Raw genomic sequence first — 27,289 nt, forward strand, 5'->3', positions numbered from 1 at the left:
AAGGATGACTATGACTATGTTGCATTTTTGTCAATTTGATTGGCCCCTCCCCCTCAATTCAAGGTGGTGTGAGTATTTGTCATAGATCTTCATATGACTGAGTAGCCCGATCGTGTATCTGTGGGCATGTAGGATGGGATGTCTCATGAGGTAATGAGATCCGAAGTACAGGATTCTCTGCTGTGCCTCATTATACGTGGGATGTGATGCCTCTTGATGAACAGGTTGCCATTCTTAAACCATAGGTAGCAAGCTTCCCTTTGTCATTGATGCCAATGCTGCCACTCTTCGAGAAGAGTTTGAGTGTCTTTGAAGCATTTTCTTTGCCCTCCCCTGGAACACCGTCGATATGAAGGTGAAGCAAACTGCACATGGCTGGATGGCTTCAGCCATATGGGCATATTGTTGAATCCATTGAATGGTGATGGGCTGTTGTGGTGCAGTGGTAGTGTCCCTACCTATGAAGCAGGAGGGCTGGGTTCAAGTCTCATGTGCTCCAGTGGTATGTAATAACATCTCTGAACAGGTTAATTAGGAAATATTTCAAGTCCATTGAAGTTGATTTTGCAGCAGTTTTGTCTGAAGGCTTTTGAAGCTGATTTCAAGAAGGGCGCTAGCATTTGTTTGCTGGTCCTCCCATTGAATCTAGAGGCGTATGCACATTCCTGGTGAAATTTCTTTGTCTATAGCTGACTGTGATCTTATAGTGAAGATGGCTGCACTGTACGTTTTTGAATTTGAGAGGCCTGTATTATCTAACACTCGCTGCCATTGTTTGTAAAAGACTGAGTTTGCAAGGCTGATCCAGTGTTGGATCTCGTCAACAATGGCAATGTTTTGAGAAATGTAGCTGCCATGTTATAGGAAGTATTCCTAACATGTTCCAGAATAGCCCCTTCAAAGTATTTGAGAGATGGGATATTTGTACAAATCCAGCTGTGGGCTGATATGAGTTTTGTTTTGGCAATGTTCAAAGGTAGATTGAGTTTCTTTGTATGCAGAATGGAGAGATTGAGAGTAGTTTGCAAATCTGGTGCCATTTCAGATCTAGACAGTGATACTGCAGGCATGTAATGTTAGTTTAGTTTTGACAGTTTTTGAGTTTTCTGCCTAGGCAGTATTTAATACTGACACTGGACAGTAGACGATCTTTGAGGTGGATAGTTATTGTCAGGTCGGTTGTAGATAGTATGGGGTCTATCATACACACTTGCATAACTCTAGTCTGGATTTTTCCACACACAGTACTAGTTATATTAACATGAGGAATTTGCAAGATTGTGAAGAAGTTTCTTGGTCATCAAATCTTTGAGCTGAGTCCCTAGAGCTCTGTAACTTACTGAACAAAATGTATTGGTCAGGTTGATGATGGATGAAATGAAATGTATCTGTTGTTAATCTTGTCATCTTTCTTGGCCTTTGTTGCTAGACAAATCCAAGTCTGAGGTTCTTGTGGAAGGTCTAAGAACATGCTATACCTCTTGGATTTTTCTCAACTGGTTCATCAGTGCCTTTCAGTGACTGGTCTGGTGTATGCATTACCAGTGCCATGTAAAGTGGATGACTTCTAATACTGGAAAAATAATGGTTGGTTAGGTAGTATTCATTGCCTCTGTTGTCAACCCTATGACATATAATGAGAGTGGGCTAACTGTGACATTGTGAAAATCCCTTTACTCCTAAGATGTGATCTTATTTTATGATGCTTCATTTCAATGAGAACTTGATATTTCTCAAGTGCCCAATAAGAGTAACATGGGACTCTTGTCAGTGCTTGTGGCAGTTCTCATTTCATTCAGCTACTTTGTTTAAGAATGAAAGTTGAAGAGTTCATCAGTTCAGTTATCTTACAACTTTGATTCTGTAGGTGGCAGCGAGGGTACTATCTAGTTAACTGAAGATTTAATGCTGCCATACACTATAGTAAATGTAGACTGAGTTACTAAGTAGCCAAAATTGAAAATCAAATTAATTTTCTGCATATCATAAATTTTATCCTCTAACCTTTTATATTTATTGATAGGTATTTCTGACAGTGAAAGAAAAGAATGAGTAACAGTGTGAACTGCTTTACTACTCTGCCCTGGTCTACTAATTTAGTAAGCCAAAGTGTCGTCATGCTACTTAACTGATACCACAAAGGATGTGATTGACTTAGTGCAATTTATCTGTATTTCAATGATGCTTTTGTCATACAATAATGGCCAACATGCATGTGCATTTGGAAAGCATTACCCACAAGTTTTCAAAGTTCACAATTGATGCTGAAGTAATGTTATTATTGTCTTTGGCACTGCATGTAGCAGTCATCATGGACCATGTTCCAGTTTTGATGATGACACACCACATACAAGTCAGGGAGAACTTCCCATTCCCTCCTCCCCACTCCTTCAAATCTCTAACCACACCAAAAGTTATCTGAAGGTCTCCAGTGTGGTTCCTGCTTCCACATAAGGTCTGTATTAAATGGCTGGCCATTATTATCCTTCAGCTGGGTAAGGGTACCTGTGGATCTTTCAACTATTTCCACTCCTTTGGAGTAAATGATTTTACCCTGAGATGCTACTGGAGTATCCTACATTCCTCAGATGAAAATGCTGGGGATGATTACTTTCATCCTTTGAATGTTAGCCATTGCATTTTCGCCATCATCTCTCTTAAATAAGGTCCTCCAGTCTATCATAGCCAACTTGCGCCTCATACCATTGTATGTTCCTTTAGAATTCCCCATCAAGATGAAGAGCCCATCATTATGATTGCTCAGCCCCAAGCGGTCTGACACAACTAGATTGCCAATTATTCCTCTCAATTCAGTGGAGAATGGCCTGTTCTCTAGTTAGTTCCTCAAAATATTGATCCAGAGGACCATTCTATAATACACTCCAGGATTTCTTCATATGCAGAATTGCCATTAGTTTGCTTTCCCCAATCAAGGTGCAGATTAAAGTTACTCATAATTAGACGTTTCTTGATTTCATACATCTCTAATTTCATGTTTAATGCCATTACCAAAATCACACTTACAGTTTGGGTGTCTATATACAACCACCACTAATGTTTTTTGCCTCTTGGTGTTTCACAGCTCCACCCATACAGGTTCCACGTCATCAAGACTAACATCCTTCCTGACTATTATGTTAATTTCCTCTAACCAGCAATGCCTTTGCCTTTTTCTGTCCTTCCCAAATACTAAATACCCCAGATATTCACTTCCCATCCCTGGTCATTCTGCAGCGATCTCTCTGCAATGCCAACAATGTCATAGCAGTTTTCGGGGCTGTGGGGGGGAGGAGAGAGAGAGACCGCGCCAGCGTGTGGGTGGGGGTTGGCGGGGAGAGAGAGTGTGTGTGTGCATGCCCACGTGTGGTCAGAGTGGGGGTGGGAGAGAGAGTGTGCCCATTAAGGTGGGAGGTGTGTCTGGGAAGAGAGCGCATCCATGCGCAGTGACCTGTCGTGTGACATAAACCCAAGATCCCAGCTGATGCCATCCTCATGGGACAGAACTTGGCTATCAGCCTTTGCTCAGCAACTCTGCATTGTTGTGTATTCCGAAGTCCCCCTTGGAGGACGTTTACCCAAAGATCCAAGGTCGAATATCCTTGCCCACTGAAGTGTTCCCCCACTGGGAGGGAGCATGCCTGTCCTGACGGTGGCGCGCGCATGCTCACACGCACACACAACTATTGGGTGAATTTGCATTTGCAGACATGTAATTGCAGATATATTCTATTTTGTTCAAAAAGCACACAATTTGTAGACAGTCAGTGTGGCATTTTATAAATTCCTACTTTGAAAATAAAACCAATCTGACTCCAAGTTGACACACACCCAAATTCTAAACACTGCCTCACACCTAAAATGCATTGCCTGACCTGGGATGTCACCTCTGGCATACTGAGGGAACTAATAAAACCTTTAGAGATAGTAGGAACTGCAGATGCTGGACAATCTGAGATAACAAGGTGTACAGCTGGATGAACACAGCAGGCCAAGCAGCATCAGAGGAGCAGGAAGGCTGACGTTTCGGGCCCAGACCCCCCTTCAGAAATGGGGGAGGGGAACGGGTTTCTGAAATAAATAGGGAGAGAGGCAGAGGCGGGGAGAAGATGGATAGAGGAGAAGATAGGTGGAGAGGAGACAGACGCGTCAAAGAGGCAGGGATGAAGCCAGTAAAGGTGAGTGTAGGTGGGGAGTTAGGGAGGGGATAGGTCAGTCCAGGGAGGACGGACAGGGGAGCGGGATGAGGCTAGTAGGTAGGCGATGGGAGTGGGGCTTGAGGTGGGAGGAAGGACAGGTTAGGGAGGCAGGGACAAGCTGGGCTGGTTTTGGGATGCGGTAGGGGGAGGGGAGATTTTGAAGCTCGTGAAGTCCACATTGGTATCATTGGGCTGCAGGGTTCCCAAGCGGAATATGAGTTGCTGTTCCTGCAACCTTCGGGTGGCATTGTTGTGGCACTGCAGGAGGCCCAGGATGGACATGTCGTCTGAGGAATGGGAGGGGGAGCTGAAATGATTTGCGACTGGGTGGTGCAGTTGTTTAGTGCGAACCCACCTATCCCCCCATCTCCTACATACTAGCCTCATCCGCCCCTTCGACCTGTCCGTACTCCCTGGACCCACCTATCCCCTCCGTAACTCCTCACCTACACTCACCTTTACTGGCTCCATCCCCGCCTCTTTGACCTGTCTGTCTCCTCTCCACCTATCTTCTCCTCTATCCATCTTCTATCCGCCTCCCCCTCTCTCCCTATTTATTTCAGAATCCCCTTCCCCTCCCCCATTTCTAATAAAACCTTTAGTTATCCCGGGGCAGTGACTTGAAAGAAATTTATGAATTTGCATATTAACCCTTTCTAACTAATTAAAGATTTAATAGCCACCTTAGGTTTGTTCAACACCACATGAATTCTAAGACCCTTTGATCTTTTGCTTATAAATTCTGTCTGATGTCACTTCTCTCACTGACACCTGATGAAGGAGTGAGACTCCGAAAGCTTGTTTCTTCAGATAAAACTGTTGGACTATAACCTGGTATTGTGTGATTTTTGACCTCTTCTTTTTTATTCCCCTGTCTTTTGTTTTTGGCCTTGATTTCCCTTCCTCTGACTCTTTTCTTAGATTGCCATCCCCTTGCCACATTAGTTTAAAGCTTTCCCAACCACTCTAGCAAATACTTCCCCGGGCCATCGGTCCTGTTCCTGCTACGGTGTAATCCGTTCAGTTTGTGCTGGTCCTATCTCCCCCAGAACCAGTCCTAATGCCCCATGAACCTGAAATCCTTCTGCTTGCACTATCTCTTTAGCCACATGTTCATATAAATCCTGCTATTTCTACTTGGACCAGCATGTGGCACTGGTCATAATCCTGATATCACTACTTTCTGAGGTCGTACTTTTCAACTTATTTCAAATAACTCCATCCTTTACAGATCTCATCTCTTTTTTTAAATCCAATATCGTTTGTACCAGTATGTACCATAACCATTAGCTGTTCATCCTCCCCCCTCAAAAATGTCCTGTAGCTGCCCTGAAACATCCTTGACCCTAGTTCCAGGGAGGTAGCTAACCATCTTGGAGTCTCATTTGCAGGCACAGAAACACCTGTCTCTTGCAGTCGAATTCCCTAAAACTATTGCATTCCCACACTCTGTACTCTTTCTCTATGCAGCAGAGCCAACTGTAGTGCAACAAATTTAGCTGTTGCTGTTTTCCCCAGAGGCCATTCACCTCAACAATGTCCAAAGCAGCATATCTATTTTGCAGGGGAATAGCTTGTCATATTTAAAAAATACACTGAAAGGATTTCCCTTTTCAGTTGTAAAACCTATAAACTTTACTTGGAGTGACAAGTGTGACCACAGATGATGATAAAACTCATTCCAATTCTCAAATTGTCTCTAGCATCATCTGACTCGAGTTACTGGCAGGTGGAAAGACTCCCCACGGAAGAATGCTGTGAGTGAGCTGCAGGATGAACTGATGACTGTGCGCCTTAGAGGAGCTGAAACACAGGCTGAACTGAAAGAAGTTAAACAAAGGATGCTGGAACTTGAAACACAGGTATAAATAACCACTATTGGCTTTTTCATGGAATCGAATTTGCTGAACAGATTTAACTTTAAGTTTTTTCTGAAAGTTCTTTCCTTTTCCAATGTTATTCTTTTCCTGTTTTAGGCAATGCTGAGATGATTAGGTAGGTAACTTACTCACAGATATGTTAGACCTCAACTTGAATCTATTTCTGTTCTTCTTATAACTCTTTATCTCCACCCCAGATGTCTTCAGAAAATTAAGCCTAAACTCCAGTTTCATCATTCTAGTTCCATAACACAGGACTACAATATCTCACTCTGGGGTGAAACTTGAAAAAAAGTCAACAAACTGAGCATTAATCCTGTAGAAAGTGAGACTGTAAAATTAATAATGAAAAATAAGAAATTGACAGATGAATTGGAACGGTCATTTTGCATCAATCTTTGCTATGAAGGATACAAATAACATCCCAGAGGCAGTGATAAATCAGGAAAGGGAAGGGAGGAACTCCGGAAAATCACAGTCACCAGAGAATTGATAATCAGTAAATTGTTGGAGTTATGAGCTGACAAGTACCTACATCTTAATGTACATCATCCTGGGCTCTTAAAAGAAGTGACTATTGAGAAAATTAATATAACAATTTTAATTTTTCAAAACCTTTGATTTAAGGATGGCCCCAATCAATTGGAGCATAGTGAATATTGACTCCTTTATTTCAAAAGAGAGGGCAACAGAGTAGAAAACTACAAGACAATTAGCTTAACATCTGTCATAAGGAAAATGTTATGTGTATATTAAAGAAGCTATAGCAGAGCACTCGGATATGTTCAAGGTAATCAGAGAGAGTCAACATGTTTTTGTGAAATGGAAATGATGTACCAATATTTTGGAGTTCTTTGAGAAGGTAACAGATCCCTTCGACAAAGAGCAACTGGTAGATGTATTATACTTAGATTTCAGAGACACTTAATAAGGTGCCATATCAAAGATTATTGCTGAAAGTGAAAGCTCAAATGGAAGGGGTGGCATGTTGACTACTTTTAGATGCTACTTCGACTTAATGCTACTGAAATATAAATACCAATCCTTATGGTGATTTGCTAGTGCAGATTTTCTTCATCATCATCATCATCATCATCATCATCATCATCATCATCATCATCATCATCATCATCTCGCTACAGTGTGGAAACAGGCCCTTCGGCCCAACAATTCCACACTGCCCCTCAGAGCATCCCACCCAGACCCATCTGTCATAACCCACCTAATTGACACATCCCTGAATGCTATGGGCAATCCACCTAGCTTGCATGTCTTTGGACTGTGGGAGGAAACTAGGGGAAACCCACGCAGAGACAAGGAGAATGTGCAAATTCCACACAGACAGTCACTGAGGATGGAATTGAGCCCGGGTCCCTGGCGCTGTGGGGCAGCAGTGCTAACCACTGAGCCACCGTGCCGATTATTGCTGGAAAAAAAACAAATTTTTCTTGAAACCTTTTGTCTTGCACTAATCAGGACAACTTGCAAGAGTGCTAATTTAAACAGAAACCAACATTTATGAGAGGAGAGAGCTGACTGGTTGGCATGTTGATTCTGGTGGAAATATTTCTGTGAAGAATACACCAATTAGTGATTATTGACAGCGAACTACCAGGTTTTGTTTAAATTCTAAACAAGGCAGTTTGACTCTGGTCGAGGCATTTCTGAGAAATTAACCAGTGAATGACTCGGGTTTTTATACATTTCAAATCACCTGTCATCTTCTAAATTTTACAGAATTGCCCTTCCCAAATTAACCAGTGAATGACTGTCACCTGTGTTGTTGAGTTGAAACAGGCACAGTGTGAGAGCATGTCCTTTCATTCTGCAAAGAACAGGGCCCTATATATTAATATACATAACTTCCAGTGCATGCACACATCCCACTGTGTCTCCAGTTGACAATCTTAAATTTGTTGTCAGCATCATTGTTTGCACACTCGGGAATATACAGCTCATGCTGTCTCATTGCAGAATCACATCTAATATTAGACACTTGCATGTTTTGCAAGTGTGTGCCTTTTGGGTACAGTCAGTATTTTCTTTGTTGTGAACAGCTGAAGGGATATGCTGTTTGATAAGTTTTTCTATTTGTTATTCCCCTCATGTGGATGTCCCAGATTTTATAAAATTTATACTGTACGTAAATTTCCTTCTTTTGATTTCCTGCTTTACATTCTTTGAAGATTTTTCTATCTCGTTGCTTGATCAGCCTCTGTTGTTTGTCCTGTTCATAGATGCCACAGATCCCCTTTTGAGAGCACTAAATTCAAACTGGTTATCAACAAAATAGGAAGTCTGCATTCTAATTCAGTTAAAACAATGTGGACAGGACTTTTTTTTTATTTTTTAAGGTGAATGTCACTACTGACAGCTAATAGTCCAGATTTGACATTGACAAAGTGCCATTCTCAGAAGTTCCAAATATGCATTTTGTCCAGATGAAGGATTGTGAAATGCCATCATACTAACTAATGTATGTGGAGAAAGAGGATATAAATCACTTCAGATATATTAACCACAATCCTCCAGAAGATCTCATTTTCCATTCTCATAAAGCACGTGGAAGGGGAATTAACATAAGTACATCCGTATAGAAAAGGAATAGAAGCAAACTGTTTGACCCCTGAAACCTACTCTACAATTTGATAAGAACTAGCTAATTTGATTGTGGCCTCAACTCTAATTTTCTATTTAACCTTATAACCATGGGCTCTTCTGTTAACCAAATATTTATCTAATTCAAAAATGTTTAATTGCTGCGAGAAAAGGAAGTCCACATATTATGATGCTCTAAGAGAAATAAATTCGCTTCATCTCCATTTGAAGTGAGGAAGCTTCTTATTTTAAAATTGTAGAGTAGTAATTCCCATATGGAGAAAAGCCCCTCAGCATCCACTCGTGACAGTTTCCCTCAGGTTTTTATACATTTCAAATCACCTGTCATCTTCTAAATTTTACAGAATTGCCTTTTCCTCATAAGACAATCACTCAATCCCATGACTCAATTAAGTGAATCTTAAGTGAATTAAGTCAATTAAGTCCATCTTCTCCAAGCTGCTAATGCAAATGCATTCATTCATAAGCTAGGAGACCAAAACTGTGTGCACGTAGCGTATGTTTAAACATTGCTATTAGAAAAATTGATATGAATTTGAAATTGCATATTGTAATTTGATTTGTTTATTTGTTAATTTGTCAAAATATCAGAACCAAATCAGCAGTAACCAGCTATGTCGAGCAGAGAAGGAGTGCAGTAGCCTTCGTGAGAAGGTGCAATATCTCACAGCACAGAATAAAGGACTACTCACTCAATTAAATGAAACTAAAAGAAAAATAGCTGAGATGGACTGCAAGGTATAGTATATTCCTATTTCAATTAAACGCCCATCCGAAGTTCATTTTGGGTACATTGCTGATTCGTTGAAAAGTATAAATCAATAATAACAATTAAGAAAAGAAAATCAGGTCTAACTTGAATCAAAATGTATTAAAAACAATTCTGATGCAATTTGCCATTATGAGTGAGTTTCGTCTCAACTACAGCCTTGGAACAGTTTAATGATTGCAGTAAAAAATGGATTTTAATGTTTTGGGGTGATATAATTATGTATTCTTCTTGTATATTTTCTTTAATGCATCTTATTTTGTATTTTGATACTTTAATGCTTGTCCGGTAACTATTTGAATATCCACATCCATAATCTTCACGGGAACAACATCGTTGATTGGCCTTTTCCTAAAGTCTGTAACTAGTTCTTTGGCTTTGTTTTCATTTGGTTTAAGAGGGTTGCTATGAAGTATATAAGGTACACAGTAAGTCTAATAATCATGGGTGTAAAGTTTATGTCAACCAACTGACTTGAGTGTGATTGATCTATCAAGTTTTACATAAATTTTAGATCGAGTTTGAAACAGTGAACATTTCAAGGTGTTTGATAAAATGTCATAGTTTAAACTTTTGTTTTATTTGAGTAAATTGCACTTTTATTATCAATTCTTCACTTTAACACAAAAGACATTCCAAGTTTTTCCTGGTGCAATTGATAGTTTTGATAAACATGTGAATAGCAAACAGATATGTTCTGACAATGATGAAAGTCGCAATATTCTATGATTAAGGCTTTTCCTCCTCCTTTTGATGGTATTGAAATTACATGCACAAAGGTGTATTTTTAGCGATTAGGTTACACAATATTTCTACCCGAATATCCTTGCTTATTCTTCCGTTCAATGTTTTGATTTCCTTTTTCTTAGTTACAAATGAAATTTATTACATTATTCAGATGTTTCTCAGAACATTTGAAGTTTTTATTTTGAATTCAAAATGTTGCATATTCATAGCATAATGTATAACTACTGCTCCTAACTCTCATGTTCGACTTTAAGGGCTATAGCATATTGTAACTCATTCTATTTACTTCTGTTTCATAAGTGGGATGAAAATGTGATTGTGATGAGAAATTAAATGTAGGAATTGTGAGGAAAAAAGGTGTGGCAGAGAGTGAATGTATGGTGAGAAAACGACAGGTTTAGTGAAGATTTAAACCTCTACTTGGTTAGCTGATCTTGCAAATGAAGTAAGGTCTCCAGTATACTATTAATTGGCCTATCAGAATTGAGCTTTACAGTGTGATGATGTCTGTCATCTGATTTTTGACAACATTTTGAGACGAGCAGTAGTGTTTATTGTTTATGTGATGCATTATGTGTGTCACACATTGACAAGATGGTTAAAAAGGCATTTTGCACACATGCCTTCATTGCTCAGTCCTTCGAGCATAGGAGTAAGGAAGTCATGTTGAGGTTGTACAGGACATTGGTGAGGCCTCTTCTCGAATACTGTGTCCAGTTCTGGTCACCCAGTTAGAGGAATGACATTATTAAGGTGGAGAGGGTTCAGAAGAGATTTACCAGGATGTTGTTGGGTATGGAAGGTTTAAGTTATGAAGAAAGGCTGGATAGGATGGGACTTTTTCCAGTAGAGCGTAGGAGGTTGAGAGGTGACGATATTGAAGTTTATAAAATAATGATGGGTATAAATAGTTAATGGTAGTTGTCTTTTCTCTAGGATAGGGGATTTTAAAACTAGAGGGTGCATTTATAAGCTGAGAGGAGAGAGATTTTAAAAAAGACATGAGGGACAATTTTTTTTTTAAAGATGGTGGCTCAGGTATGGAATGAACTTCCTGAGGAAGTGGTGGATGTGGGTACAGTTACAACGTTTAAGACGACATTTGGATAAATACACGAATAGGAATGGTTTGGAAGGATATGGGCCAGGATTAGGCAGGTGGGACTAGTTTAGTTTGGGATTATGTTCAGCATGGCTGGTTGAACTGAAAGCTCTGTTTCTGTGCTGTATGACTATGATATTAACTGATTATATAGCTATTTCCATATGTTTGAAAGAAAATTATTTCACAGCGCTTCAAACTGGTACAAGAACAGTGCGCACTGTGGAACTCTGTGTTTCAAGAAACCCTATTTTAAAATCTTTATCCAGATTTCAAGTAATGTACTGAAATAATTCAAGTATTTTGACAAATATTCTTTTTTACAAAAATGTTTGAAATAGTCTTTGTAAATCCTTTATTTCCTTTGAGTGAAAAATGTGTTTGTTGAATGAGCGCGTATTATGTAAATTACTTGTGAAAGAAAATGTACAGCTGCTGTTCTAGATTTACTTTTCTGTGTTATTGGATCAACACCCTAAATTTTTACTGTGCATTTTGTTTTCAAATTAAGTTTATCTAAAAGGATTTGCTCATCCCATTCAGCTTTTGGTTTTAATTAGTGTACGACAGTGGTTTTAATGATTGTTCCATTAAAACCATACCTGAAGTCAATACTAATTACAAAGGTGAAGACTACCACAAGTAAATCTTCTCCATCTGACAATGAGCTCTGAATTTCAGTCACTGTTGTATGTGAGCCTTCATATCTTGGTCACTTGTCTTGGTTTCTTCAGTTTGTAGTAACTTTGCACATTTAAAACCCGTGTATTCTGGTAAATTCAGCTGTAGTTAAAAGTAGTATCTGAACCCCCAATGTGATCCCTTTCAAAAAGAATAATTTGTTTTTGCAATTATATATGTGTTAATATGGAAGGGTATTAACTAAATGTGGTCTTTTTCCACAACAGAAAAGCCTTAAAATGATTACAAAAGTACAAACTCTAAAACTGCCGTTATGTTGATGTTTGTATTGTATCAGATGCAAGCATCTCTGATTTCCTGATGTCTAAGTTCATTACAAACTATAAGTAGCCACTGTGTTAAGTAGTACACTATCTCCATAAAAGTTAGAATTTTTTTTTTGTGGGCTACTTTCCTGTGATGTATTTTTGAGGAAAACAATGATGTTCTCAGGCTGATTGCATCAAATGATTGAAGCACTAATACTCTTTGAAAGCTTTAGAAATTGGATATTTTACAGTGGCCGTTATTAAAATGTAGTGAGGATCAAAGTTCTATGCACTTTGAATATATTTTGTTATTGAGTTTTATTCATTAATTGGCCACAGTAACACATCCCCTGGTTTGGAGCTATAGTGCCATTGCTTCACTGCCTTCAGGGAATAATGCTGGTAGTCCGTACTCAGCAACATTTGTAGGTATGCCTATGCAGCATGGACTGCAGAGGCTCCAGAAAGTGACTGACCACCACGTCCTTGAGGTGAATTGGAGAAATAGATTCTTGCCACCAACACTCCCATCCTACAAATGAATAGAAAAGACTCTAAGTTGTTATTCTAATTACACTGATGAGCAGTACAGGATGGCATAGAAAGGTATGTGTACGATTTAAAGAACATGCACAGTGAACCTAATGAGAATTACAATATTTGTAAAATAGAAACAAAAACAAAAATTGCTGGAAAACTCAGCAGGTCTGGCAGCACCTGTGGAGAGAAAGCAGAGTTAACGTTTCAGATCCAGTGATCCCTCAGAACAGGGTTGTTTTTGTTTCTGTTTATGACTTTCAGCACCCTTAGTGCTTAGGTGTTTTTTTTATTTGTAAAATAAACGTTCTGTTCCTCATAGATTATTAATTTGATTTGGTCACAAACAAAAACCAGTATCCAGAAGGATTTCTATTATCCACAGCATTTTTTGAATTTTTTTTTCTAAAATTATTTGATGGGTAAAATTTCACAGTCTTGACTTTTTGATGCTCACATGCACATTTTTCAGTCTGTTTCTGAAAAATAAATGACAAACATTTTCTGATCATTCAAAAACAGAAATTGCTGTAGAAACTCGGGTGTGGCAGTATCTGTAGATTGAAAGCAGAATTAACATTTGAGTCCAGTGACCCTTCTGAAGATACGTCAACTCTGCTTCCTCTCCACAGATGCTGCCAGACCTGCTGAGTTTCTCCAGCAATTTCTGTTTGTGTTTCGGATCTTCACTTCTTTGTTTCATTCTCCTGATCATTCTCTTTTTGACGATTTTCCAATTCCGTAAGCATCAGAGTGCATGTTTAAATGCAAGATGCCATTCTCCTCCTCAATAGATTGCTATTCAAAATCATTACTGTTAAAATGTTTAATCCAGTAGAAAATCTCTAATGATGTGTGTTTTTGGAGTACAGATGTATTATTTACAATGTAGTTGATTAGTTTTAATATCATTTTAGAATAAAGAAGATGTGATGGTACTGAGACTTCGAGAAGCAGATAGTATAGCAGCCGTGGTTGAACTACAACAGAAAATTGCTGACCTGGAGATACAGGTATTTGAAGTACAAATTAGCATTGATGAACAAAAACAAAGTTGCTGGAAAAGCTCAGCAGGTCTGGCAGCATCTATGAAGGAAAAAACAGTTAACGTTTCGGGTCCGGTGACCCTTTCTCAGAACTCTGTTTTTTCCTCAGATGCTGTCAGACCTGCTGAGCTTTTCCAGCAACTTTGTTTCTGTTCCTGATTTACAGCATCCGCAGGTCTTATGGTTTTTGTTTAGCATTGTTGATATTCTTGTCAATTTCTTCTCTCCAAATTTCTTGTTTAGGAGTACTTAGTTACATTTTGATATTTCCAATACTGTTCCAGTACCTTAACCAATAGTTTTGCTGCTGTTGACCGGTTATTTGACCATTCCAGAGTAACAAAACTTGAGGTCAATCTTGTTTGCAGCTGATAGCTACAAGTGGGGCCTGTTCTGCAGAATTATGATCAGGAGCAAGGATCCTAATTCCTTCCTCAGCTTCAGGATACTGAACGTAACAAAAATGAACACACAACTGTCTTGACTGAGTTAGCACAGAAGAACATTTGTACCAGAAAATTAGTTGGCTTGTGTATTTCATATGACAGGTAGTTTCATACACTGAATCATCAAAGGTAGTTTTGATCACCTGTTTAGTTTTATTTTTTCAACCATCAAACCTTTGTTAAACACACAGAATCCCTATCAGGAATTCAGTAAAGGATGTGAGAACAAAAGGTGAATAGTGTAAAGGGCATTTCTGATGGAGGAGGAGACAAAGGAAGAGAGGACAAGAGAAATATTATGAAGTGAAGTCCCAGCACAAGTCAAGAACAAATTTTGGGTAAAGTTTGAATGTACTTTAATTTAAATTGGATCAAGCAATTTAGTAAATTAATTAAATACACAAATATTTAATGAATGAATAACTAGTGTAACGCTAGCTAGTGGCGACAGTTCAGATTGTCTGCTTTATCCACAGTATGTTGGAGTTTATGGTGAACATGATAATACTGGACTGCTACATCTGTGGTGTGTCCGCTCCTTGCAGAATATCTCCAAATTGTTGAGTTGTAGGCATTGTGGGCATTAGGGATGTGGTAAGTTATCAGCGCAGTTTGATTGTGGAGGCAACCACAGACATCTGGTGAAGTTATGTACAGGTCTGGTTAGTGATGAAGGATAAGAAGGTGTGACTGAGAAAGGCAGGCACTTCAGGGTAGTACTGTATAATCCTCAGGAGCAATGTGCTGCCTGTTTGGATGAGGAAACTATCCATGACACCATGGTGCAGGGGTCATTCAAAGTGAAAGCAAAATATATATTTCAGGGACATTATAGAGAAGAGAGACTGTTTACCACAATCACAACCAGAAGGCCGAAAAGCTGTGATGCTTGCCCAGTGCCAGTGTCAAATGGCACCTCAGAAACGTAGAAACATTGAACATAGAAGATAGGAGCAGGAGGAGGCCATTCAGCCCTTTGAGCCTGCTCCGCCATTCTTCACTATCATGGCTGATTGTTCAACTCAATAGCCTAATCCTGCTTTCTTCCCATAACCTTTGATCCCATTCGCCCCAAGTGCTATAACTAGTCACCTCTTGAATACATTCACTGTTTTGGTATCAACTACTTCCTATGGTAATGAGTTCCACAGGCTCACCACTCTTTGGGTGAAGAAATGTCTCATCATTTCTGTCCTAAATTGTCTACCCTGAATCCTCATACAATGACCACTGGTTCTGGACACACCCACCATCGGGAACATCCTCCCTGTCCAGTCCTGTTAGAATTTTATAAGTCTCTGATATTCCCCGCTCATTCGTTTGAACTCTAGCAAAAACAATCCCAATCTAGTCAATCTCTCCTCATACATCAGACCCGCCATCCCTGGAATCAGCCTGGTAAACCTTGACTGCACTCCCTCGAGAGCAAGAATATCCTTCATCAGAAAAGGAAACCAAAGCTGCACACAATATTCCAGGTTTGGCCTCTCCAAGGCCCTGTATAACTGCAACAACATATCCGTACTCCTGTACTCTCAACGTCTCGCAATGAAGGCCAACATACCATTAGCCTTCTTTAAAACCTGCATGCTTACCTATAGTGACTGGTGCACAAGGATGACAACAGTCCCGCTGCACACTCCCCTTTTCCAATTTACAGCCATTCAGATAGTAATCTGCCGCCTTGTTTTTGCTTCCGAAGTGAATAACCTCACATTTGTCCAAATTACACTGCATCTGCCATTGATTTACCCACTCGCCCAACCTGTCAAGATCATACTGAAGGATCTCTGCATCCTTGTCACAGTTCACTCTCCCACCCAACTTGGTATCATCTGCAAACTTGGAGATGTAACATTTTGTTCCCTTATCCAAGTCATTAACATATATATTATGAATAGCTGCGGTCCCAGCACCGCTTCGTGTGGCACTCCACTAGTTACTGCCTGCCAATTTGAAAAGGACCCATTAATTCCTACTCTTTGTTTGCTCTCTGCCCATCAATTTTCTATCCATCCCATGCACTTTAATCTTGCACATTAATCTGTAATGTGGGACTTCATCAAACGCTTTCTGAAAATCCAAATATACCACATCAACTGGCTCCCCCTTGTCAACTCTACTAGTTACATCATAGAATTCCAACAGAATTTTCAAGCATGATTTCCCCTTCGTAAATCCATGCTGACTCTATCTGGTCCTGCCACTCCTTTCTAAATACTCTGCTATAAAACCCTTGACAATGGATTCGAGAATTTTCCCCATTACCAATGTTAGGCTCACCTGTCTATAATCCCCTGTTTTCTCTCTACCTCCCTTTTTGAATATTGGAGTAATATTAGCCACCCTCCAATCTGCAGGCACTGGTCCAGAGTCTACAGAATCCTGGAAGATGACCACCAATGCATCCACTGTTTCTAGAGCTACTTCCTTAAGTACCCTGGGATATAAATTTTCAGTACCTGGGGATTTATCGGCCTTCAATCCCCACAATTTTCCTAGCACCATTTCTTTAATAATATTGATCTCCCTCGGTTCTTCCCCATCACTAAATCTTGCATCCTCTGACAATTCTGGTATCTGACTTGAGTCCTCTTTTGTGAAGATAGAACCAGAGTATACTTTCAGATCCTCAGCCATTTCTTTGTCCTCCTTTATACGTTCCCCCATTTCTGACTGTAGGGGCCCTACGTTTGTCTTTACCAATCTCTTTCTCTTCACGTACCTTTAGAAACTCTTAGCATCAGTCTTTATCTTCCGTGCAAGCTTACTTTTGTACTCTATTTTCCCCTTCTTAATCCATCCCTTGGCCCTTCTTTTCTGAATTCTAAACTGCTCCCAATCCTCAGATTTATTTTTCTTGGCCAATCTGGATGCTGCTTCCTTGGATCGGATACTCTCTTATTTCCTTTGTAAACCATGAATTGGCCCTCTTACCCATTTTGCTTTTGCAACAGACAGGAATAAACAGTTGTTGCAGTTCCCCCATGTGTTCCTTGAATGTTTGCCATTGCCTATCCACTGTCATCCCTTTAAGTAACTCTCTCCAACCTATCAAGGCCAACTCATACCTTGTATCCTCATAGTTTCCTTTATTAACGTTCAGCACCCTAGTCTCTGAATCAACAACCTCACATTCCAGCTTGATGAAAAAAAAATTCATGTTATGGTCACTCTTTCCCAAAGAGTCTTGCACAGCTAGATTGGCAATGGTTCCCTTCTCATTGCACAGCACTCAGTCTAAGATGGCCTGCTCTCTTGTAGGTTTTTCACATATTGGTCAACAAAACCATTCTGTATACACTCCAGGAATTCTTCCTCTATGCCATTGTGGCTTAATTGATTTTCCCAATTGATGTGCAGATTAATAGAGTTGGCAAACAGCTTATAGTGGAATTGACTGGACAACTGGTTCAGCAGCGTGGATTCAATTCCTGCATTAGCTGAGGTTACAATGAAGGACTGTCCTTCTCAACCTCTCCTCTTGCCTGAGGTGTTGTGACCCTTAGGTTAAACTACCACCGGTAGTGTGTCTCTAATTCGAAAGGAGCTCTATGGTCCAGTAGAACAATGGCCACTTTACATTGTTTTAGGCATAGCTAATATATCCTCACAAGTGGCATCTTATCAAAGCCTTTTGAAAAATATTTAGTCACTATCCCAATCCTGTTTGTACAAATTGGCTGATACATTTCCCTACGCTTCAAGGATACTTAAATGTCCGACCAGTGCTTTGGAAGTTCGAGTTTGTATTCATTTTAGATTGAGAATGGGGGAAAAAACGTTGTTATATTGATTCATCATTTTAGGATTCTTTTCATGGTGCAGAAATGTTCATGTGAAACACGTGCAAGTAAATTGGATAGAATTACAGACATGTTGCTTAAAAGATCAATGTCTGTTGAGAAGTAGGATTGAAACAATACAGGGATAGGTTTCAGTTTGGGTCAGAGAATTCTGTAAAATAAGAGAATGGTGTGGGAACATACTTTGTGGTAGAATCATCAGACTTGAATCTGAATGGAGTTGACTTGAACAACTCAATTACTTTTTCTGTTTCTGGATTTCCTTGCATTATTGTGAAATGAAGTAGCTCAGTATTTTCCTTTATATAGTTAAGTATAATAACCTCACCACCCAAAGCTGCTAATTTTATAACAAGTATTCTACATTACTATTACAGACTTTAGCAGCTAGTCTTTGGCTGTTTGTTTCAAGAATAATGGTGTGTAAACTGATCAGTGTTACCTCTGTTTTTGTGGAGTCTAAGCAGTGATGGGTGGTGATAGTTCAAATACAGCACAGTCACAGATCTTTCTTGGAATTCTGCTGCCGAAAGCTGTGCACATGTTAATTTATCAAATATCTGGTTCAACTATATAGATATACAAAGAAAAATGTAAGAAAACAAGTTTTGTGGAAAGAAAGAGGTCTTGGCTATATAATGAAAACCTGTTTTGAAAGGTGAAACTATTGCCTGGACAGTTCATATCTTTCACAATCAATAATAGAACCTGAAGTATGCAGGATGGGATTGTTCCATTGTGTGTGGGGGATAAATAAGACAATGAAATGTTGCTGATTAATATTGATAACTTGAAACTAAGATGAGAAGCATCTTCATTTTTTTTGACGGAACTAGGGGCAAGATTGGTAAAGCCTATGTGCGAAAAGGTAAGAGGAAATACACAGGAAATGACACCGGTGCACACCCATGTTGTTTTCCAATTAAAACTATGATCAAGTGACCAGGTACAAAAATACTACTAACCCAACACTCTCCACTTTTAATCTGATTTATGCACTTACGTGGATTTATTCTGAGGTGGAATGTAAAAATTGTGAGAATTTTGATGATCAGTAAGTCAAGTACAAGTCCACCCACATTAGTACTTGAATGAGCTAAACTACAGAAATGATAGATTTAAATCAGTGTTGCTTTTCTCACATCTCAGGTCATGGGTAGGTCATAAGAATGATATACTCATACCCACATTCTGAAACCAGAAAAAAAAAACTCTAATTCTTGTCAAAAGCTGTTAAAATGCAAGGATATAGTACATAGGTTAATACTCCAATTGAAAGAATCCCATGACAACTGAATCTTGAGATCTCTATAAAATAGCAACACTTTTGGAAGTGAAAAGTTTTAATTATTTCAGAATTTTCTAACGTTGCAGATGAACCAGTGTTACATCTTTCATAATGTTCTTTTAAAAGATGGTTGTTTCAGAAATCACAACGTTATGTATGTGAAAGGTACTGTATATTGATGAGCTAGTAAATAAACATTGGACATTTTATACAAAGATTTTAGAACCATTCTAATTACCTTTCATTGATTCCCAGCTAGTATTCCATTCTATTAGTCATAGAGTCCCTAGAGTGTGCAAACAGGCCATTCGGCCCGAGAAGTCCACACCACCCCTCCGAAGAGCATCCCACCCAGACCCCGTTCCCTTACCCCTGCATTTTCCATGTCAAATCCACTTAACCTAAACATTCCTGAACACCATGGGGCAATTTAGTATGGCCAATCCACCTAACCTGCACATCTTTGGAATGTGGGAATAAACCAGAGCACCAAGAGGAAACCCATGCAGACACGTGGAGAACATGCAAACTCCAAACACAGTCGCTTGAGGGTGAAATTGAACCCGAGTCCCTGGCGCTGTGAGGCAGCAGTGCTAACCACTGAGCCACCATGCCGCCCTTGTTCACTATTATTGGCCCTGATTACACGTTCTCTGATTCTGTTCATTAATTTAGTAGAAAATCTTCGCAAAGATCTTTTGAAAATCCAAATAAATTATATTTTCTACATGACCATTATCTACACTGTTAGCTTCGCAAAATATTAAAGTTGGTTAAGCAAAATTCTCCCTTGTGAAATCTCTATTAATTATTTATTAGCATATTTCTCAATTCTGGATGTCCTTCTATTATCTCTTTTCAAAAAGATTACGATATTTTCCCTACCAGCTGACTTTTGTGATTTCGTAGACATGTTTTGTTTCCCTCAAGTACAGGAATTACTTCTGTTTTATCTCAGTCCTTTGGCACTGTACCTTTATCAAACTGATTTTAAGTAAGCGTAATAATGTCTCTGCCATGTATTCCCTGAATTTTTTAAAGCACTGTTGTGTATATTGTCCATTTGGATTGCAAATTTTATCCTGAGTTTGTTTGGTTTATTCAGTGCATCCCTTTTTATTTTAAATGCACCAAATCTCATTACTCATTTCATCATTCAATGTCATACTTATCTATCTAGCTCCTTGATATATATGAAGAAAAATAATTTTTAGTTTTTCCTGACATTTCTGTTGTTACTTGCCTTATCTTTCTGTCCCGTATTGATCATCTTCCCATCAGAGCCTTTATTATTGACATGCCTGTAAAATATTTCCACTACTGTATGTTCCTTGATAATTTTATTTTGTTATTCCCCTCTGACTTATCTACCAATCTTTTCAAATTTACTCTAATCAAGGAATCCTCTGCATGTTACAACACTGAGACAGACAGCCAAATAAAATCGGCCTCCCTATCTCTGTATTTGTAACATGGTAAAATTAAAACAATCAAGGACCCTCCAAATTGACCCCAGTAGTTCCTAACCAGACTTTGAGCATAACCAGTAGTAGACTTTGGGCATACCAATGTCAGCAACATGTTTATAGTGTAAAAGAAATTAACAATTTATTAATAATATAAAGACTTTAGCAGAGCAAATTTAAACCACAAAATAATCTAATTAATTTTTAAGTTATAAACCCAATCCTCTAATTCTAGTCCCCGTGCTCACACAAAGTGAGACCGACAAGTTTAAGGGATAAATCACAAGAAATAAAAGGATCTAACTGGTCAGTTCACTTAAGCAGGCTGCACAATCTATAACATTACTAATACACAGGATTATATCTTGCTTGGCTTTTGATGAAATGAATACATGCAGTTAGCTTCCTGAAGGCTCCAAGGAAGATTCATTTAATTCTGTAACAGTGATTATATTCTCTGAACTTTGAATAAGTTAATGAGATGACAAAAGGGAGCAATCAATCCTCCGACCTCTGTCTTGTGGCCTTTGTGGGCACAATCCCTCTGTTTTAAGCACAGTTCAAAAGCCATTGCAAAGTCTGGTTTCTCCCTGATAAACTGGCCATCTCCCACGAGGTCCCAGTTAACATTCAATATCCGCCATCTGCTTGAGCATTCAAACTCTATGGAGTCAAAGGGTCTTTAGAGTACTTTTTTAACATGAAACAATTTTCAGTTGACTTTCAAGCCTGGCCTGATGAACAAATACCAGTTTGCTTGTTCTCTTTTTCAAATCAAGCTGCTGTTCACTTTCCAACAGTCACCACAAACTCCCTGTTCACAGCTCACAGCTCCAAATCAAAAATGATGAAAAGAATAACACAATGAAAGATCAGTGAGGCTCCTAACAACTATATGTATATTAAATGTATCTTAACCCTCAGTTTTTCTCTTATTTGCTTCTTTGTCAATGGAGTCCTATTAGTGTTTTCTTCCTTTTAAGCTGAATATATTCATGCACTGTGTTAAACATCACTTCTGCATCATTTACTAATATTTATTTTTTTATTTATTTATAATATTTATTTACTAATGTTTATTTTCCCAAGTTCTATTCCCAGCTCCTTTAAAATGAATTTTTATTCAATCTATTAACCTTTTTTAAATAGAGGTAAGTATTATATTCTGATCCCTAGATGTAAAGATACAGTAGTAGATAAGCAATGGCAAGCACTTAATTAATTCATAATTTTCAACAAATAAATATCCTTTTAAAGAGTAAAAACCACATGTGAAAAGTAATCATCCATTGCTAACATGAGAGTTAAAAGATGACATTCAAGAAAGGGAGTTAAAATGTTACTAATAAAGTGGGAAATCTGTAAATTAAGATTACAGACTTCTGCAAGAATGGGGGGCTGTGGTGGCTGCAAGAAGAAGAAGTGTGGAAACAGGCCCTTCGGCCCAACAAGTCCATACTGAACCTCAGAGCATCCCGCCCAGACCCATCCTGCTAATCTACAAACCCCTGAACACTACGGGCAATTTAGCATGGCCAATTCGCCTAGCTTGCACATCATTGGACTGTGGGAGGAAACCAGAGCATCTGGAAGAAACCCACGCAGACACAGGGAAAATGTGAAAACTCCACACAGGCAGCTGCCAGAGGGTGGAATCGAACCCAGGTCCCTGGTGCTGTGTGGCAGCAGTGCTAACCACTGAGCCACCATGCTGCCCCTAAGAAATTAATTGAGAAAATAGAGTGGGAATAAACTAGCAAAAGGCGTAAAATCAAATTGTAATAACAGCTTTAACATTGTTAATAGGAGGAAATTAGCCAAAATAAATTCAAGAACCATAGAGACGGCAAGAAAAAAATGACAAAAAAGGAAATGACAAAGACTTGATATACTTTGTTTTTATTTCTTGGTAGAAGACACTAAAAATGTTCTGGATAAAGGGAACCAAAAACCTCGAGAATATGAGGAACTTAAAGAAAATAGTATGAGCAACAAAATAGTACTGAAGGAATTAGTGAGATCAAAGCCAGCAAATACCATGAACTAATGGCTTATAACTTGGATTAAAAAGATAGCCACAAAGATCGTTGATACTTAAGAACTAGGAGTAGGCAATTCAGTCCCTTGAGCCTGCTCTGCCATTTATTATGATCATGGCTGATCTCGTCTCGGCCTCAACAGCACTTTCCTGCCTGCTCCCCATAACCCTCCGATACTCAATGCCTCGACCGATGAAGGCCAGCATGCTAAATGCCTACTTCGCCACCCTATCCACCTGTGACGTCGCTTTCGATGAGCTGTGTACTTGTACTCTTAGGTCCCTCTGTTCCGCGACACTCCTTAGGACCTTATCATTTACTATACAAGTCCTACCTTGGTTTGACTTTCCAAAATGCAACACTTCACACTTATCTGTATTGAATTGCATTTGCCAATCCTCTGCCCACTTCCCCATGTGGTCAAGATCCCTCTGTACTTTTTGATAACCTTCTTCACTATCAACAGTACCTCCTAATTTTGTATCATATTCACAAAAAACAAGATAAATGCAACCTGATTAATTACTGCTGCTTGTATCTACTCTTGATCATCAGCAAAGTTGTGGAAGCTATTGTTGACTGCTATTGTGTGGCACTTAACTCGACAATAACCAGTTGGCTGATGCTCAGTTTTGTTTTTGTCACACCTCTCAACTACTGGGCACATTACAGCTTTGGTCCAAACATGGGTAAAAAAAATTCTAAAGGTGAGGTCAGAATGACTGCTTGACATCAACACAGCATTCAATAATGGCATCAAGGAACCCTAGCAAAACTGAAGTCAGTGAGAATTGGGAAAGATCTCTTATTCAAATTATGCTAGCGCAGCCTGAGAATGTGAGTAGGCCAATCAGCCTTTTTGAGCCTGTTCTGCCTTTCAGTGAATTCATGACTAATGTGTGACCTGACACCATATACTTGTCTTTGGCCCATATCCTTTAATTGGAAGATGTTTGTGGTTCTTGTAGCAATCAATCATCCCAGTCCAAATTCATCTCTGGAGGGGTTCGTCAGGGTAATGTCCTAAGCCTGACTACCTTCAACTGCTCCATTAATGACTATCCTTTCGCCTTAAGACCAGAAGTAGGGATGTTCACTAACTATACAGTATTCAGCACTATTTACAAGCTCTCATGCTGAAGAAGTCCATGTCCATGTGCAGCATAATCTGAACAGGGCAGCATTACTGTCGTGGATAGAGAACTGGCAGGGAACAAACAGCAGTTAAACAGAGTAGATAGGGTGAAACTGTTTTGCTTGGAAACAAAGCAAGAATGAGAGGGCTTAGACTTAGTGACATGCCAACAAAGCAAGGACAATATGATAGAATCTTTTTTTCCACCCAGCAAGTTGTTAGTGTAGTGTATGTAATGCCTAGAAATGTGTTGGAGGCAGATTCAATTAGAATATTCAAGAAGGCATTGGATGTTTTTTGATCATAACGGTGTGTGGGGAAAAAGGTAGAAGAATGGCACAAGATAATAAAGCCAGTGAAGGCACAATGAGCCATATGATCTCGTTTTGTACTGTAGTAATTGTTTGATTCCAAAACAGTAGGAATAATCAGTCTTTTTTTAGAGTGGCAGCCAGTGACAAGTGCAGTATCACAGTGATCAGTGATTGGACCTCCATAATTTAGTTGACGAAACTAAATGTAATATCTTCACGTTTGCCAATGACATGAAGCTGGATGGGAGAATGAACTGTGAGGAGGATGCAGAGGTGTGATTTGTGCTTCGTTGTGATTTGGACAAGTTGAGTGAGTAGGCAAATGCACGGCAGATTAAGTATAATGAGAATATATGTGAGGTAACCCACTTTGGTAGCCAAAATGGGAGGGCGGATTCTTGTCCAAATAACGATAGATTGGAAAGGGGGAGATGCAATGAAACCTGGGTGTGCTTGTAGACCAGTTGTTGAAAGAAAGCAAATGGTGCGTTGGCCTTCATAGCAAGAGGATTCGAGTACTGGAGCAGGGATATCTTGCTGCAATTGTATAGGTCCTTGGTGAGACCACGCCTGGAATATTGTGTGTCATTTTAGTCTTCTGAGGAAGAATATCGTGGTTATGAAGGGAATGCAATGAATATTTACCGGACTGGTTTCTAGGATGGTTCCTTAGCAATGAAGTGAGACTGGATTGATTAGGACTACATTCACTGGAGTTTAGAAGAATGAGGTGGATCTCATACAAACCTGTAAAATTCTAACAGGTCTAGATAGGGTAAATACAGGAAGGATGTTCCTGATGACTGGAGGTCACAATGTAAGGCTATAGGGTATGCCATTTAAGATGGAAATGAGAAATTTCTTCAGCCAGATTGTAGTGAGTTTGTAGAATTCTTTGCGCAGAAAGCAGTTGAGGCCAAAACATTGAATGTTTTCAAGAAGGAGTTAATTAGTCTTGGAGCTAAAGAGATCAAAGGTTGAGGAGAAAGCAGAAACAGGGCACAGAATTGTCTAAATAACCTACACCTCCTATTCTCTATGTTTTTGTGCTTTTACGAATAAAGGTCAAAATGGGTAATATTTGTGTGACAAAAATGCCAGGCAATTACTAATTTCCAACAAGAGACAATCTGACTATCTCCAATTGACATTTAATGGCATTATTGTCACTGAATTTCTCACAATCAATGAGTTATAATTCTTGAGAAACTGAACTGGAGCAGCCATATATTCTATCTATAGGAATAAGTCAAAGACTGGGAATTCTGAGGTGAGTAATCTACCTCCTGACTCCCCGTACACCACGTACAAGTCATAAGTCGGGAATGTAATGGCAAATGCTCCACTTGCCTAATGAATACAGCTTCAAAAGTATTTAATGGTGTTACCTTGACTGAATTCCTCACTATCAACATCTTTTGAGTTGCCATTGATCAGAAATCCAACTGGACCCACCACATAAACACACTGGCTCCAAGAGAAGGTCAGAGGCTAGGAATGCTGTGGTGAGTAATTCACCTTCTGACTCCCAAAGCCTATTTGTCGTCTACAAAGCACAAGTCAGGCATTTGATGGAATACTTGGTTAGAGACAAGGAAACTGCAGATGCTGGAATCCAAGGTAGACAACCAGGAGGCTGGAAGAACACAGCAAGCCAGACAGCATCTGGAGGAAAGGAGCAGTCAACATTTCGGGTATAACCCTTCCTCAGGACTAGATGTGGGGGAGGGGTGGAAGCAGGATGGTGGTGAAAGGTAGTGAAATGGTCACCTAGTCTCGCCCTTTCCAACCTACCAGCCTCCGCATCCAATGTATCATCCTCAAATATTTCCACCAACTCCAATTAGACCCCACCACCCGGAACATTTTCCACTTCCAACCCCTCTCTGCCTTCCACAAGGAGCATTCCCTTCACCACACTCTCCACCAAACACTCCAACCCGCCAAGCACCTTCCCCTTAACCATAAAAGATGCAAATCTGCCCATACACCACCTCCCTCACCTCCATTCAAGATCCCGATCAGGCTTTCCAAGTGAGACCAAGCTTCACCTGTATCTCCTCCATCCTAGTCTATTGCATCCGGTGCTCCCGATGTGGTCTTCTGTCAGTGAGATCAAATTAGACTAGGTGACCATTTTGCCAAGCAGCTTCACCTGGCCCATAACGGTCAACCTAACATCCCAGTCACTGCCCATTTCAACTCCTCACTCCACTTCCCCTTCAACATGTCCATCCTTGACCTCCTCCAGTGTCGCCGCGACTCGGAATGCAAATTTGAAGAACAACACCTTATCTTCCGCCTGGGTATCCTACAGCCCAGAGGACTCAACACTGAGTTCTCCAATTTCAAATAAGCTTCCCAAATTCCCCAGCTCCCTTTCCAGCCCCACCTCCACCCTTCCATTCCGCCTTCTAATCCTCCTTTCCAGCCACTAAGCGGACTCCTCCCTCCCATCAACCAACCAGGTTGTACCTACTACCAGTGTCCACCTCTCACCACCATGCTGCTTCCACTCCCTGCTCTGTTTACCTGCAGCTCCCTGCTACCCCTACATCCAGCCCTGAAGAAGGGTAATACAGAAATGTTGACTGCTGCTCTCCTCCAGATGTTGCCTAGCTTGCTGTGTTCTTCCAGCTTCTTGTTTGTCTGCTGTGTGATGGAAAACTCCCTACTTGCCTGGATGAGTGCAGCCCCAACAACACTCAAGAAGCTTGACACCATCCAGTAGAAAGCAGCCCACTTGATTGGCACCATATCCGCAAGCATCCACTTCTTCCATCCCCGATGCTCAGTAGCAGTCATATGTACTAACTACAAGATGCACTGCAGAAATTCAAAGATTCTCAGACAGCACCCTCCAAACACGTGGCCACTTCCATCTAGGAAGATGACAGAGGCCGATACATGGGAACACCTGCACCACCTGCAAGTTCCCCTACAAGCCAC

At 39.8% G+C, this 27,289-nt stretch overlaps 1 protein-coding gene across 14 annotated transcripts in view; it reads left to right on the forward strand.

Annotated features, from left to right (window-relative positions):
* LOC109931499 (ecotropic viral integration site 5 protein homolog) overlaps positions 1-27,289 on the forward strand; it is a 219,521-nt gene that overhangs the window by 113,530 nt on the left and 78,702 nt on the right. For 13 of the 14 annotated variants that reach the window (XM_048601775.1, XM_048601776.1, XM_048601777.1 and 10 more), the window contains 3 exons: positions 5,900-6,058; positions 9,287-9,433; positions 13,718-13,813. In XM_048601775.1, the coding sequence (XP_048457732.1) occupies positions 5,900-6,058; positions 9,287-9,433; positions 13,718-13,813 (402 nt within the window). Of the gene's footprint in view, positions 1-5,899; positions 6,059-9,286; positions 9,434-13,717; positions 13,814-18,934; positions 18,973-27,289 lie in introns of those variants that run through there. The other variant, XM_048601772.1, reaches the window with a different exon arrangement.

The sequence above is a fragment of the Rhincodon typus genome, chromosome 10 (genome assembly GCF_021869965.1).
Source record: "Rhincodon typus isolate 14 chromosome 10, sRhiTyp1.1, whole genome shotgun sequence".
Taxonomy (NCBI): Eukaryota; Metazoa; Chordata; class Chondrichthyes; order Orectolobiformes; family Rhincodontidae; genus Rhincodon; species Rhincodon typus.